Source organism: Leptodactylus fuscus, chromosome 3, assembly GCF_031893055.1.
Source record: "Leptodactylus fuscus isolate aLepFus1 chromosome 3, aLepFus1.hap2, whole genome shotgun sequence".
Classification (NCBI taxonomy): domain Eukaryota; kingdom Metazoa; phylum Chordata; class Amphibia; order Anura; family Leptodactylidae; genus Leptodactylus; species Leptodactylus fuscus.
In genome coordinates this window covers 166885429-166902627 of record NC_134267.1, presented here as the reverse complement: position 1 = coordinate 166902627, position 17199 = coordinate 166885429, and the positions used below count along the sequence as shown (strand labels likewise).

The 17199-nt window shown below is 39.6% G+C and overlaps 1 protein-coding gene across 1 annotated transcript in view; it reads right to left on the bottom strand.

Annotated features, from left to right (window-relative positions):
• The window catches only part of SI (sucrase-isomaltase), a 160997-nt gene that overhangs the window by 101459 nt on the left and 42339 nt on the right, over window positions 1–17199 (bottom strand). The window contains exons 18-23 of the mRNA XM_075268726.1: window positions 16302–16456; window positions 15024–15108; window positions 12409–12465; window positions 12003–12127; window positions 4302–4390; window positions 854–903 (exon numbers count right to left, since the gene is read on the bottom strand). Coding sequence (XP_075124827.1) covers window positions 854–903; window positions 4302–4390; window positions 12003–12127; window positions 12409–12465; window positions 15024–15108; window positions 16302–16456 — 561 coding nt within the window. The remainder of the gene's footprint in view (window positions 1–853; window positions 904–4301; window positions 4391–12002; window positions 12128–12408; window positions 12466–15023; window positions 15109–16301; window positions 16457–17199) is intronic.

Genomic DNA, 17199 nt, shown 5'->3' with positions numbered 1-17199 from the left:
ATAGATAGATAGATAGATAGGAGATAGATAGATAGATAGATAGATAGATAGATAGATAGATAGATAGGAGATAGATAGATAGATAGATAGATAGATAGATAGGAGATAGATAGATAGATAGATAGATAGATAGATAGGAGATAGATAGATAGATAGATAGATAGATAGATAGATAGGAGATAGATAGATAGATAGATAGATAGATAGATAGGAGATAGATAGATAGATAGATAGATAGATAGATATATAGATAGATAGATAGAAGATAGATAGATAGATAGATAGATAGATAGAAAGATAGATAGATAGATAGATAGATAGATAGATAGATAGATAGATAGATAAGGAGATAGATAGATAGATAGATAGATAGATAGATAGATAGATAGATAGATAGATAGATAGATAGATAGATAAGGAGATAGATAGATAGATTAGGAGATAGATAGATAGATAGATAGATAGATAGATAGATAGATAGATAGATAGATAGATAGATAGATAGATTAGGAGATAGATTAGGAGATAGATAGATAGATAGATAGATAGATAGATAGATAGATAGATAGATAGATAGATAGATAGATAGATAGATTAGGACATAGATAGATAGATAGATAGATAGATAGATAGATAGATAGATAGATAGATAGATAGATAGACTTACTAATAATACCTTACTAATAATATCTCATGTAACATAATAAGCTTGTTCTGAATAATGTTTTGTATTAAATCCACATTTTAACATTCTACTAAATCTTCTGAGTTTACTAAAGTTTCTCTGGTACTGAAGGTGGACTTCTAGATATACACTATATAGTTTTATCATGATGATATAAAATGTACTTACATTCACAACAGAAAAAGTGTAGAGAATATAGTTGCCTGATTCTATGGTACCTAAAAATGTTCAGAAACATTAAAGTTAAATGATGTTACAGGGAAATTCAGCAAAAGTGTTTTACTTATAGTTCAGACAAACCACATAGTATACTTGTCTTATAGCAGACATATCAGATCTCCACTGATTCCCTAGCTATCATCAGTAGAGAATAGATTGGAAGATCCTGAATTTAGGAATGTTTCTATGATTCTAATTTTCATTAATTTTCCTAGTAAAAGCTGTTTAAGGCCAGGGCCCCACGGGATGAAAGACCACGGCAAAAATCGCAGTGTTTTACAGTACAGGCAAAGGGTATGGGATTCTAATGAATCCCATCCACACTTTGTGGTAAAAACTGCCATGCAGACACGCCGCAATTTCCAAAAACAGCGTGGTTTTGGAAATCACAGCATGTCAATTATACCTACAGAAATGCCGGCGATTTCCCCTTAGCTATAATTGCAACAGAAAGTCTGCGGAGGTTTTTCCCGCAGCTCTTTGTTGCTGCGGAACGTTCCATGGGGCCTTAGCCTTAATACTGCCTCATAGAGGAAATATGTGAGAATTGCCTTTTCCCCCCTCTATTATACACAATGATTTATTGTCCTTCGTATATTCTTTTTACATAAATATAAAGAAAACCATGCTGTCCATTATTAAATTCCAACTTTAGGGTCCATTCACCTGAAGGAAAATGGTGAGGAATTTGGTGTGGAATGTCAGCACTGAAAAAAGCCTCCCATTGACTTCAATGGGTTCTGCTAGCTTTTTATTCTGCTAGAGGAAAAAAAGCTAGCAGAACCCATTGAAGTCAATAGGAGGCTTTTTTTCAGTGAAATTCCACACCAAATTCCTCACCATTTTCCTCTGTGTGAATGGACCTTAAGAACCAAAGGTAGGATTATAGGATGGGCTTGTATCTTTACCTAACATATCAACGATAAAATTGTACCATGTATTAAAAAGGGAAAAATACTTGAGGCAAATTGATGTATTTCAATGTATTATCACCTATGCATAAAAATCCCCAAACAGACAAAAACACTTGTAGATATTTTACTGCATCTGTTTGCACATACTTAAGATATATACAAAGATGCATTCTTATAGGACAGCACTGGGGGTTATTATTAGACTAAAAGGTGTCATATAAAACCATCAGCTCCCTGATAGACAGGGAACAAAGTAAGCCGTCTCTTATTGGCACCAACAACCTGGATCAATGCTTTCCCAGTGCCAGACATTGCTGTAGGAATGCAGTGCTGTCAGTCACATTGCCTGTCAAGGCTTTCAAATGTCTGAACCTGTTTAGCATTTGCCTGCACAGATAGGTTCACATTCTAACACACACTAACTGAAATACTAATATCTAAAAAGTAACTATTCTGGAGAAAGATGTCCCAATGCACAGTGGATTTTTCTACAAAGTAACCGAAGTGACAGATATCCCGTTCAGACTTACTCAGCTTCATAACTTACTATTCAGTGTTATTGGGTTGACCTTTTTGACTGCTATAAATATCATATGGTTTGTTAATGTTGAAGTGGAGTTTCTTAGCTGAATATTAATAAGAATGTCGCAAGCTTCCTCCCTCTGAACGTGCCACCACCAAGCAATGTGGGTTATCATTTAAGAAAATCAATTTAATTATTCCGCTCTGCAGTGTGAAAAGAGCAATGCTGCCTACATACATAAGTAGGATTATATACACACACTCCAGAAAGCTAAGACCATTCGCAAACAATATATGTATGTCTAAGGTATTGATGGAAAATTTGCTGTTTGAACAGTATGAATATGGATATCATTCTTAACCAGTCAGTTATAAAGCAATAACAGAATATGGGGCATACATTTTAACTTATTAGCTTGTAGATGTAATATGTGTCATTTATGTGTACATTTATAAGGGAGCTTTATGAATGATGTACAACCTCTAGTGTTTTAGCACTTTAGAAAGTCATGCCATGTTGGTAGTTTCACACTAGTTATGGATGGCAGGCCACCAGGGGTGAACCTGCCCTTTTTGCTGCCCGAGGCAGCCGACAGAAAGCCGCCCCCCCCCCCCCCCCCGGAGGAGGGGGCGGAGCGGAGGAGGTAGGGTGAAGTGAATGGGGCGGGTCAAAGTGAAGGGGGTGGGGATTAGCAGCGTTCGCAGGCAGAGAGCAGGCAGGCCTTAGCGTGAAGGGAGGTCGCTGGAGCAGCACTGCTCCAGCGGCCTCCCCAATCCACAGCTCGGTGCTAAGCCAGTCTAGGACAGCTTAGGTAAGCAAAAATGCCACCCTCCCTGGGGCCCTGACATAGTGCCCCCTGAAGCGCTTCAGGTCGCTTCATGGGAGGTGCGGCGCTGCAGGCCACTACTAAATCCTATCTAGCATGATTTTTATATAAGATGTGAGAGTTATATAATGAGCTGAAAACAAAATGTTTTAGAAAAAAGAGAAGATTCATTTCAATAAGTGTGAATTTGGTGGAATCTGGCTCAACCAATAAACAGTGTACAGTGCTTTATACTTCTGTCTATGTGCACTGTGTCTATTCTGATGCCATGGCTCCTGTTATTAGCTGATCTGATTTTGATGACCGATCTTAATGTGAAATATCTAAAAAGGCCCTTCTAGACTTCGTTTAGAATTGCACACTCTTCCATTGTTTTTTTCCATTACAGGAGCAGAATAATAAAATCCCTGGATCTTTAAAATGATGGACCCCAACAGAAACTAAAGATCCTATTGTCTGCAAAGCTACATTCACATGACCAAGGTGGCTGTGAAAAATGTCCATTTTTTTATGGTGGCCTAGCACCTGAGAATTGGCTGTCTCATGAAACCTCCATAGATTTCAGTTTATGGAAGGCTCTTCAAAAATAGGACATGACCTACATTGTGATGGTCTGCTACAACGGAATATCAAAATAATGGTCATGTGAATAGCTCCCATTCACAGACTTCAAATTCAATGCTACTGTGTGACGTCTGTTATAAAAAAAAAAAAAAAAAAAAAAGGATGGCATCCAAACATTATTCTATGCTGCTTAACTATAGCTTGATGGGATCCGTTAGGCTTCCATTTGTGCTTAATTTTTCCTGGTGTTTTTCCTGGCAAAGAAGTCCTGAATGCAAGACTTTTGAGGTTTTTAATGGATTCTGCAATAGAGGCTCTTAACCTAGAAGACAATGCAGATGTTTACTTAGCCTTGGTTTTCATGATTAAAGAAAAAGTCTATTTTTTAATTCAAAACAAAAAAAAAAAACAGACAGTTCGTAGACAAGATGGCCTTGTTTCCAGGTTAAAAAAAAACAAACTCTGTTTCTGAAGAACCCCCTTCGGATACTTTCTGATCTACAAACATATTAAAGATTTATTGCCACAGAAAGTATTTTAATTTGAGTGGAAAAAAGTAGGTGTACTTACCTCGAGATTCTAGGTCATCCCAGAAGAAATCTCCCTGGGCCCTCTGATCATCATCCAGGGTGACAATTAGTCCGAGAGGATTTTTACGACTGAAACAACAAATTGACAATAATAAGAGTTACCATATTTTTCGGACTATAAGACGCACCTAGGTTTTAGAGGAGGAAAATAGGGAAAAAAAATTTTGAAGCAAAAACTGGTAAAATATTTAATATATGGGAGTTGTAGTTTTGCAACAGCTGCAAGGCCACATTGACAGGTGACCCTGCAGCTGTACGGGGATGCATAGAGCGTTTTTTTTTGCGGGGCCAGCTGTACTTTTTAGTTATACCATTTTGGGGGATATCTATTGCTTAGATCACCTTGTATTGAAAAAAAACAGGAGGTGATTTAGAACTTTTATTTATTTCATATTTTTAAAGTTTTTTTTTTTTTTTTTTACTATTTTATTCCCCCCCGGGGGCTTGAGCCTGCGGTCACTTGATCGCAAGTCCCATAGACGGCAATACAACTGTATTGCCGTCTATGGGACATTCTGTCTATTAGTATTACGGCTGGTCATAGAGACCAGCCGTAATACTAATATAGCCGTGACAGGCTGGGGAGCCTCATTAGGCTCCCGGCTGTCACCCGAACAGGTCGGCTCCTGCGATATCGCCGCGCAGGAGCCGGCCTGCAACTTTACAGATACCGGCCCCGGGGGAGAAGGGGCCACGGATACTGACCCGGCATCCACTGTACTAGCGAAGCGGATGCCGGGGAGGGATAGACGCCGGGGCCTGAGACATCGCTACGATCCTCTGCCCTGCATGCAGGGCAGAGGAGCGCAGCGATGTCTCAGGCCCCGGCACCTGTAATGGCATCTATCACTTGCCGGCTTCCGCCTCTCTATTACAGCGGATGCCAGGCGCCACCTTCAGACTATAAGACGCACCCTTCTTTTCCCCCAAAAGTCTTATAGTCCGAAAAATACGGTAACTTCATAACTTGCACAGTGTATGTTTTCTTCATTTTAACTAAGTATCATTGTCCCATGGCATGGTATTGGAACTTGTTTACCAGTATTGTGCAGTATTGTGGCTCACCCCTCTACACAACTGAGTTGTAATACCACACGTAAGTAAATGGGGCAGGGTTGCAAACCTATTAGCTGGTATGGTACCGTTTCTGGGGAAAAAACTGCCACTTTTGCTCACTGAAATCCATCAAGAAAACAATTTGGTATATTTTATTTCACACCGGGGTAGTATTTATAGTGGCATAACCAGTGAAAATGCAACCCCATAGCAAAGCTTGTAATCTGATTCACTCCATTATGGCCACTTTAAGGCCCTATTCACATTTTTGTTTGCGTTTACGTTTGGGGAGTGTGCTTGGGGACCCCATGTTTTGTGTACACATTGAACGGAAACCCCATTTTAGTCTATAGGATCTATGTGGATTTCTTAGGTAACCACTTTTTAATGTATATAGGTTTCCATTTGAGGGTTTCCCAAGTGGACTCCCCAAACGGAAACCCGAACGCAGATGTGAACCGGGCATAAGCAGTAAGTTCAAAATTTGAAAGGTTACCAATTACTTTGGTCTACTTTACACAGTAATAACACATATAGTGATTTTATATTACAGGAATAATAAACACAGTGATGTCACAGTACAGTGACAATGGACACTAAGTCATCAAAGCACAAGGATAATTCATACACAAAAAGATGACTGTGTGTACTGTGACATCAAATCATATGAAGAAAGTCATTACAATAATGTCATTTGCAGACATTATGATTAGAGATGAGTGAGCACCGTTCGATCGAATAGGTATTTGATCGAATATCAGGCCGTTCGAGGTATTCGTTCCCAATCGAATACCATGCAGCATATGCAGTAAAAATTTGTATCCCCTCCCACCTTCCCTGGCGCGTTTTTTTGCACCAATAACTGTGTAGGGGAGGTGGGACAGGAACTACGACAATGGAGGCATCGAAAAAAAATTGAAAAAACCCATTGGCTGCTGAAAATATGTGTTTTAGTTAGTTTTTGCTATATATATGTGCAAACCAGCTTTTCAGGCAGTGTGTAACCCCAAAACCGGGATATAGAGCAATTAGGTCCGGCTATGTACGCTAAATACAGATATCCAGGGTGTGTACCCCCAAAACCGAGGTGGGATAGACAGAAATTCAGTCAGGCTATGTACGCTCAATCCAAATATCCACGATGTGTAATCAGAAATCCTTTCTGGTATACACCAAAATTCAGTCAGGCTATGTACGCTCAATCCAGATATCCACGGTGTGTACCCCCAAAACCTAGGTGGTATACACAGAAATTCAGTCAGGCTATGTACGCTCAATCCAGTTTTTCACGGTGTGTAACCCCATAACCTACCTGGGAGACACAGAAATTCAGTCAGGCTATGTACACTGAATCCAATTTTTAAGGGTCTACCCCCCAAAGCTACGTAGGAGACACAGCAATTCAATCAGGCTATATCAGCTTAATCCAATTTCTAAGGGTCTACCAATCGAAGCTAAGTGGGAGACAGCCGTTTATTCAGTCAGGCCATGTATGGTCAAACCTGTTTTTAATGCTGTACCCTCCCCCCCCCCGAAGCTAAGTGGGATACACAGCAATTCAGTCAGTCTATACACGTGACAACCAGCTTTCCACATGCTGTACCCCCCGAAGCTAAGTGGGAGACAGCCGTTCATTCAGTCAGGCCATGTATGGTCAGACCTGTTTTTAATGCTGTACCCCCCAAAGCTAAGTGGGAGACACAGCAATTCAGTCATGCTATATCAGCTCAATCCAGTTTTTAATGGTCTACTCCCGAAAGCTAAGTGTGATATACAGCAATTCAGTCACGCTATATCAGCTCAATCCAATTTTTAAGGGTCTACCCCCCAAAAGCTAAGTGTGATACACAGCAATTCAGTCACGCTATATAAGCTCAATCCAATTTTTTGTTCAATCCAGTATTGTTTGCTCTCTATGATGTGAACTATGCCTTTGTCTCTTGAAAAGCAACCCAACATGAAGTCAGCCATGTGTGCCAGTATGTTACTTGGCATGACTTCGCTGCCCCCAACTGTAAGAGTCATTCTCCATATCCTCCATTTTACATTCCCCTTCACACCATCCGTGCTGAAGCAAAGTGATGCACTGAACTTCACCCTCAAGCCATGTGTGGGACAGTGACATGAAATGCTACTTCATTCCCCCCGTCTTCCTCAACCAGCCAATGGTGCGAAGATGACAGGTGTGTGCTCTGAATGTTTTTAGCCTAGCAGAGGCTACTTCTCACTTACGAAAATGGCCGCACTTTGACCAGTATATCAGGCACAATGGTGTAGGTTTCAAAGAACCTTTGCACCAACAAGTTGAAAACGTGAGCCATGTGTGGACCGTGTTTGAGTCTGGCAAGCTCCAGATCTGCTACCAGGTTCCAGCCATTATCACATACGCAAACATGCCTGGGCCCAGATGCAGCGGGGGAAAACCATATTGCCATATCAGCCAGGATGGCATCCCTCACCTCGGAGGCAGTGTGCTGTCTGTCCCCCAAGCTGACAAGCTTCAGCACGGCCTGCTGACATCCCCCCACGCCAGTGGTACAGCGTTTCAAGCTCGTAGTTGGGGTTGATGCTGCAGTGCAGGAGTAGGCTTTCAGAGAACCCCTGTCATGAATTTTGGGCTGGGAGAGGAGATAGGCCACTCCAGTTTGCACCCCGGGCACAGACTCCACTACATTCACCCTGCCTGTCATTAATGATAAGCAGCATCCCTGACCGCAGGCGCTTGTCAATGCGTTGGTGGTCAAGTTGACCTTGCAGCAAAGCGCAGAGCTCTGGGCCCGACTGATGTTATTGGACACATGCATGCGCAAGGCGGGTCAGCACACCAAGAGAAGTAGTAACAGTTAGGCCCAGCATAGGGAGGTGCCCCTGCTGCCATCTGGTGACGGAAGGCCTGGGTATCCAGAGTAGTTGCTATGTATGCTACTCTGTAAGCGATGTCCCAAATTCTTTGTAGGTATTGCTTCTAGAGGAGAACATGGTTCATATACAGATGCTATACAGTGGCACATGTGATGCCTATGAACTCATAAAGAGCCATAGGTACCCTGTGTGTTAATAACCCTGGTCTGAGAGGCCTTTATCTCAGATTCTCAAATAAAAAGAAATAATAAAATTATCAGCAGCCAAATACAACAAGCCATGTTGTCATTTAAAAAGGGATAGTAACAAAAACCTACAATTGCTTCTAAATCTTCCTATTACTAAAGCAATGTATCAGAGAATCACACTTAATTCTTATCTTTTCATGAACTGTAGAATACTTTTCCACCAGCTCTATGATGGGATAATGAAACTGTTCACCTTTCTCAAAGTCGTTTAACTCCGACCAAATGTCAGACTTGAAGCGTAACTTTTCTTTTATTGGCATTGTGTTTTGGGATTAGGGGGGATCAAGTTCAGTTGCACAAGCAACAACAGTATTGAGATTCTTTTCTTTCATCTCTGCAAAACTTTTTTCATTTAGTAGCTCTTCATATTTACAGATGCCTAACAGACCTCTGGGGATGAATAATGTCTGGCTGCTCGAAAATCAGCTTTTGCATGGAAGGCAGTGTGTAATGCTGAGATGTTGACATAATGCATAATGGTATGTCCATTTGAATGCTTAAAGCAATATTTTATACAACTGTAAGGGAATTATCCTCTTACCATAATTACTGATAAGATGCAATTATCATTCTGCTAACTATCAAGGAGTGAATTTATAATAAGCCTGAATCATCCTTTGTTTAAGTTCTTTATCATGCAATCACTTGGGTCTTTTATGAACAATTACGGCATCTCTAAAGAGAAATATCCAGTAACTCCATTATTCTCAAGTTAATGGGTTAATGGCAGGAGCTATCTTATCTCATTATCCTCTCAACAATGCAACACACTACAGCGATACAGACAGATTTGTGGGAACTTGGTCTTGAGGCTCAGTTTGTTCATCGTAAAAATAATTGACCAATGTAAAAACATAAAGTAATCAATTTTAAACAATAAACTAATTGTCTACTGTTGATAAAAACTAATGGGTCATATAGAAATATCGCCATCATTTGTTTATGTTATATAATGGTAATGATCATTGTCTGACTTAGTTATTGCACTGAGCCAAACAGCCAGGCCCATTCAAGCACATCACTAGTAATATTCAGACACAGAGATGTTTCCTTTCTGAGTAAGACGTGGACTGGTAAATTCAAGGGGGAGCAGAAGCCATAAGTCCAACAATTTAATTCTTCAGAGGGAATGTTAGTGCCCTGTCGTCCCTACCAGCGGCACTACTGAGGTATTTTCTGCCCCTGTGTGCTGGTAGGACAGGCGGCTTTTTAATTAGCCAGTATTAATTTCACAAGGCTAGGATCCCTTAAAAGGACACAGCTTCCTCCCCCAAAACATGTACATACCAGAGCAATATCAGGTAATATATACAACATCAATCATAAGCATATAACACATTGTGTGGTTTTCTCCCTTTTTTTTTTTTATAATAGAGTGGGAAGTCTTGTGCCGCTGTTAGGACTAAAGGACACAAGATTATCTTCATTATCACTTGTTCTTTGGTATGCTTTGATGGGTGATATATGTTGTAGAGCTAGTATATTACTCCCAAGGAATACTAATCCTTGGGCACAAAGGTTGCCCCAAAGGTCTCTCTGCCACATAAAATACACCACTATTCTAAAAGGCACAAGGTGGGTAAAAGTGGTCAATTACTAGGTATTTATCTTATGAATTTATCACAAATGTACGAGATGAGAATGCTATTTTATGCATTTTGGACATTACCCATTCAAGAGAATATAAAGGCTGAGCCAAACCCAGAAGTAGATTTAGCAGAAGGGAAAATGCTTCCTTTATATTTCCCATACTATTTCAAGACACACTTGACTATGGCTAAAAAAAAACTGCAGCAAAATCTACAACAATCACAACATTTCACCTGAGCCTGGAATGAATTTTTTGTGATGTGAATGATTATAGTTAGAGATGAGCAAACACTAAAATGTCCGAGGTTCGAAATCCGATTCGAACAGCCGCACACTGTTCGACTATTCTAACGGATTTCGAACCCCATTATAGTCTATGGGGGGAAATGCTCATTTCAGGGGTACGCAAAATTCGATAGAATTATACTTACCAAGTCCACGAGTGACGGTCTGGCTGGATTCTCCTTGAAGTCTTCTCCCGGCGCAGCATCCCCGCGTCTTCTTCCGGCTGGAATTCACTCTGCCTAGGCATCGGGGCCTAGGCAGAGCCGACTGCGCATGCGCGGTCATGCGCAGACATGCGCAGTCGGCTCTGCCCGGCCCGACGCCTGAGCAGAGTCGACTGCGCATGCAAGGGCATGCCCATACATATGCAGTCGGCTCTGCCTAGGCCGGATGCCTAGGCAGAGTGAATTCCAGCCGGAAGACGCCGCGGGGACGCTGCATGGAGAAGACTTCTAAAGGTAAGAGCAAAACCAGCGTTGATTGGCAGAATGTATAGCATTCTGCCAATCAACACTGGTTCTGCATCGAACCTTAAACTTCGAACAGCTAGTAGTGTTCGATCGAGTACGAGTATTTCAAATACCGTAGTATCTGATCGAACACCTACTCGATCAAACACTACTCGCTCATCTCTAATTATAGTCACATGTATAATTAATATCAACAGTGTTCTAACCCATTGGAGTTGGAGCCCCAAAGGTCTAGCAGAAGGCAACCCAATTAACCCTACAATCACTTGACCGGGTTTTACCCATCAATTTTGCATTGGCTAGATTTATCGGCCTGGACAGTATGCAGGGATAGGAACTACTAACAAGGCAGTTATCTATGCTGCTAGGAGTCGCTGCCTCGCAGAGACATACTATCCTGTATTATAATCAATACTGGTCAATGTGTCGCTGGGAGGCAGAAAAGCCAAGCATCATAGATAACTAGTACACTAGGATTCTCTCTCCCAGCAAACTGTAAAACCCACCAAAACACAGACTGAGTTTCATGGGTGAAACTCAGTTGTGTGAATGCAAGGTTAGAGTTAACTTTAGAGCTAATCCTCTGGTTCTAAAAAGTCACCTCTTATGGAATAATTCACAAATATGTTTAATGGCATATCCTGCAGGGATATAATAATAATAATAATAATAATAATAATAATAATAATATGACTGCATAGATGAAAGATAAGCCCTCAGTCTATTTACTTCTGGGATACCCAAGCCCAACATTGTTCTTTATTTCTCATTAAATAAAACTGTGTTTTTTTGTGTTCAATGTTTAGTTTACTAATTATTAACTCCAGCCTAAATAATATAGACTACATATAGCAGAACTAAAGGTTCTCTAAGTGAACAAATCATATTATGAACTATTGTATATTTCTTTCCTTTTTTTAACAGATATAATAAATGAATGAACGCAGCCACAGCATCACAACAATGGTCTGTAATTATAACGTTTCACTGAGTCCAGAGAGAAGTTATATGAGGATACATAGCGGAAAGTCTGCCATCTGCAGGTGCTCAATTACAACAAATGATGATTACATAGTAGAAACATCAGAATAGGTAATAGGGCACTTGTTTCCCCTATGTGCTGCCAAAATATGTCACCGTTTTAATGCCAATCAAGCTTGTTATTCATACCTGGCGTCAGTAGTGACAGCTGGTTGCTGAGTAGGAAATATATAACCTCCTCTGAGATGAAGTCCAAGTTTGTCTGCTGGAAGATACATGTCCACATACTGTTTCCTGTAAGTGGACTTTTGACCCTACAAAGACGATTGGGACAGGAGTATTTTAATGTTTGTTTGTTTTTTCACAAAAACATTCACAGACAAAATATATATGCTATATTTGCCGAATATTTCTAGACCTATCTGTAGTTGCTTGAAAGAAATAAATGATATTGTTGATAGCAGAAGAATGGTTTGTTCAATAAAGAATTGATCATGGGGGGCTCATCCCTCACATTATAAGTTAGTGCATTACATGAATTATAGAAAGTTTTCACAGATTTTTTTTATTTTTTTTTATTAAATGAGTGACTTACAGTCTCATAGTCGTACCACACAGCATCAGGAATGTAGGCATTAATGTTTACAGTATTCTAAAATGTAAAAATAAATGAATATGTTTACAAAATATACAACAGTTGTATCAAGAGATCATATAATAAATAGTAAAATGCATTGATGTAAATATAAAAAACATCAAAAATCAAAAAGAAAATCACACCACAAACAACTGCAAAACCAAAGGAAAATGCGTTAGTATAGTATAATAATAATATATCATTTTTTTGTGTATTAAAGATGCGCTTCTCTTTTGTGACCATAGCTGTCATGTAGATGTATGCAGCTCTGTAGGAACAAAATAGAAACACACCCGTGTAGTGTGATCCTCTAGTCATAATGCACCTTCAAGATCTGTTGGACCCTATATGCACAGAGAAATATTCGCCAGGATCAATGTTCATTTGGAATCATTGCAGGCTGCATATGTGGGCTAATGGGGTAAATAAGGTAGTCAGGATTCCGACACATGGCTGAGTACAGTACAGTGTTTTGTACAGAGTCAAAATAGGGCTTACACAGAAGTGCAGGAGCCCTGTCTGTACTACCCAACAATGTTAACAGATTAGCAAATGCTAACAGGACAGAACTTTGTTAAACTTTTCATGACAGTATTCTTGCACAAAAGTGGCACAATTGCACCAAAAATTAGCCATTTTCTCACCAGCTTGCCAGTTTTGAGAAAAGTGTTTAGAGCTGAGTGGGAACAAGGGGAGGCCTTGATCCGACAGGTTTACTATAACTTATGTCAGATAGATGCCATGAGCTGTAGATGAAATCCATGCCAGCCCCTGGCTGTTGTAGATACCACCTCTGGTGTGTGGGACCTCTAGAAATATGCCAGAATTACCAAGGTATTGAATCCTCTTAATAATTATGTCACATCTGCCACAAACACTCACAACATTGCGACCATCACACAATGTGCCAGTCTTAATAACTTTCCTTTGTGTTTTACATATTAACAGCATCTGCAGTAAGTGAAATATTCTCCTTGCTGATCCCAATTTATGTGACAAGAGTCACACAAGACACTTAAGCAAAGTCTTTTATTTACTTTATGGTTACTTGTTTATGTAAATGGCCGTTGTGTTCTGGATGACAATATAACAAAATGAAGCTTTATTTTTGTTTAATAATGCTATAGTCATAAAGAGGGTGTTTGCCTGCAACCTATAAAATTAGGAAATCTTCCTTGAAAAAGTCATAAAGAATATTTTTATTAAACACTCAAACAAACCAATGTATGAATATAGCCTAAACCTCTAACGGAAGATATTCAGATTGTAATGAGTAGTATACGTAACCAGAATATATCACAGGTAGCAATGTGTAAACATATATTTATTTTATTCTGCACCCACAATAAAAAGGTGTTTATAAGTGCTCATGGACAAAACCAAGCTGTGTGTACATAACTCATGGATCAATGCATAGAGGTCAGGCAGGTCCCTTGTAGGAAGATACATGGCCACCAAGTGCTGCCATTCATGCTTTGAGGGGTAGATAGGAACAGAGATATTCTCAAATTTTTATTTAATCAAATAAAAAAACCTAGCATGGCTCTGTAAAGGTACCTGATGTTTTATCACACATTTGGATGCCTTTGTATGAGAGGCATACATAAAGAAATGAAATAGGAACCTTCTAGGGGAGTCTTTCACAAACTGCATGACCCCTTAAATTAATTTCAACAGAAGGACTGGACAAATGTTCATGGAAATGTCATATCAGTGAGCAGGGAGTTTGTCTCCATAATGAGCAAGTGTTTTAAAGAGGGCCTTTCATGTCCTCGGACACATGCAGTTTTATATACCGCTAGAAAGCCCATAGTGCACTGAATTCAGTGCACTGTCTGCTTTCCCTTTATATGTGTCCCGGGGAAAGAGATATTGGTGCAATTACTGATAGCTCTTCACTGTCACAAGAGCGTTCCTGACAGTCTAGCTGGGAACGGCCGCCTGACAGTAGTGTCTATAACGCTATACTGTCACAGGGGGCGTTCCTCACCATCCAGCCATGATAAGTGGTGACGAATGTCCCCCCAGTATTAGACTATGGATGAATACAGTCAGGATTTGGGGGAGGTTGTTCCTCACTGCTCAGTGTCATGGCTGGGCAGTAAGGAACTCCCCCTCTGGCAGTATAAAGCTACACACATTACTGTCAGGAGAGGGGCCACACAGTGCTGGAGTCCTGGTGTTCAAATCCCACCAAGGGCAAAAACCATCTAAAAGGAGTTTGTATGTTCTCCCCGTGTTTGCATGGATTTCCATCCCATATTCCAAAAAGATATACTGATAGGGAAAAATGTACATTGTGAGCTCTATGTAGGCTCACAATCTACATTTAAAAAAAACAAAAAAAACAGTACTGTCAGGAAGGGCGTTCCCAGCTAGACTGTCGCAAACACCCTTCTGACAGCTATTGGTAATCGGTAATCTCTTTCCCTGGGGCACAGTGCACTGTTGAATTTCTAGCAGTATATAAAACCGCATGCACCCAAGGACATGAAAGGTCCTCTTTAATAATAAATAGATCAAACAATAACAATAAAGACACAAAAACAAAAAGTAATGTAAAGCCCACGCACCGGGTCAAGAATCGGTGTGATAAGAAGTCCTGGTCCCCATAAGAATTGCCTGTCTATCGCCCAAGTTTGTGAATCTGAATAGAATCTGCAAAGAGAAGATTACAAAGGTATTTTATCAATTTAATTCCTAAGTACATTTGCTATAAATAACCACAGATCATTTCTCTGCTTCTATCATCTACTAAAAGCAACTTCTTAAAGTGAATGTTGTGTGTGGATATAATTTTATATAGTATGTTGTGAACAGTTAAACAGCAGCCCCTAAAACATAATAATAGAATTGTGTCTAATAATATCTCTGAAAAAAGTTAGAATCCCTGTAAAGGTAAGAAGGATGTGGCAATGCCAGAGGACAACCCAAACACATCTCTGTGCTATTTGCTCACAGAACAGGGGCTGCTGTAGATGGAGCTTATAGAATACCTGTTCTTGTATGGTAAAATTAAGGAACAAGTCTGATACAATTTTGCTTAGTAATTTGCTTAGAACTTGACCGAAACCCATAAATGATTTCTGTATTGTGGCTGGATTATATTCTCATGCATGTAAGGTTCCTGATAACTTGACCACAATGAAATGGCAGTCCTAATAAATCTTCCCTGGTGTGCCCTGATAACAGGATTTGGGTTAAGATAACTCAGGACATCATTCTAGGTTCCCAGGACTGACTGTAACAGGATTTCTCTAGTCCATGATTACATATAATAGGGAAGTACAGAGACCATATCAATGTAGGGACACCATTATCTCTTATTCCAGCAATGACTAAGACCTGAACTGTTATTAGACACACTCACTCCTTGTCAGCACAGGATGACCATGCAGGACTTATTCCAATCCACAGGCCTTATTAAAAGACATATTGTCAACCATTAAGAGATTGAATTAAAAACTACAGGGAACTAGTCTATATGCGCCCATAGTTACAATGGTGCCTCAAAGAAAAAGTTTTTAAAGCAACAATTGGAAGAAAGAAATTAATTATGGGAGATGTGCACCCTCCCTGATCTGTCCTATTGGCTGGACATGCCCTAATAAGTGCAAGAAAAGCTAAGCAGCTTTTTTCAATACAGTACGGTTTTGGGACATGTTATCATAAAGTAATATATTAACTATTCTATTTGTGTCTACATGAGACCTCCCACTGTTGGAGGGTGGATTTCAGGCTTTCATTGCTTTTATTATCATGTTATAATTTTGTGTTGAATTGGTTTTAAAACTAGCTCAAATCTTCAACCAAACTGAAAAGTTGCCGAGCGTGGACACATCTGTACTTACTCATGAAGCAAAGGCCTCACTACAGTTTCTCCTTTAGTGTGTGCTTTGTAGAACAGGGTGTAAAGATATGGAAGCAGAGTGTATCGGATGTTTAGATAATGCCTTGATGATTTTACAACAACAGAATCTGGTCCATAGGAAGCAGGGTCTTGTGGCTGAAATTGAATAAATAGATAAAACAATATTCATTTAATGTCATTTAATGACTTAAAATAAGCACAAAGTAGAAATAGAAACACAAGTCTTTGAACCTTTGAAGTTGATGTTGTTGTTGCTGCTCAATTTCTGCTTAAAGCTTGATATTTTTTTTTCTATTTTTTCCTATTTCCTACTTTTCCAGTGTTCATCATCTTGGAAGACCAGTCTGCCCACTTGTGAAATGGCATGGTGGCCATTTAAGTAAGTGGCTGTCCATGTAACAGATTGATTTTCACAATCAAAGTGCTAAGAAACTCATTTTAAAACTATATATAGTAAACATGGTTATAATATTCCAAGTGCTTTAACATAGTGCTGCTGCAATTTTCTGTTTGCCTTGTACCATGTACATACATCTGCACACATGCTTCATATTATTTGTCAGTGCTGACCAAGTTTGTTTGTTGCATTGTGTATAAGGGGGTGGGATTGACTCATGTTTTGTTAATGCACTCCACCCATCTGCCCAAGGCTGTTTTAAAGTAGCGAGTTATGGCTGAACTAAAATTCATTTGTAAGTTTTGGTCCAGCTAAATAGAGAGGTGATTTTTTTATAGTGTAAGGTCCTATCTAAGGTTGCTTTGTTGCAGATGGGTTTTCACAAAATGAACAAAGTGCACGGTAAAAACCACATTTTTATAAATATATAATATTCTTAGTGCTGTTGCAAAATTATTTGTGTGTATCCATGTAAGTCACA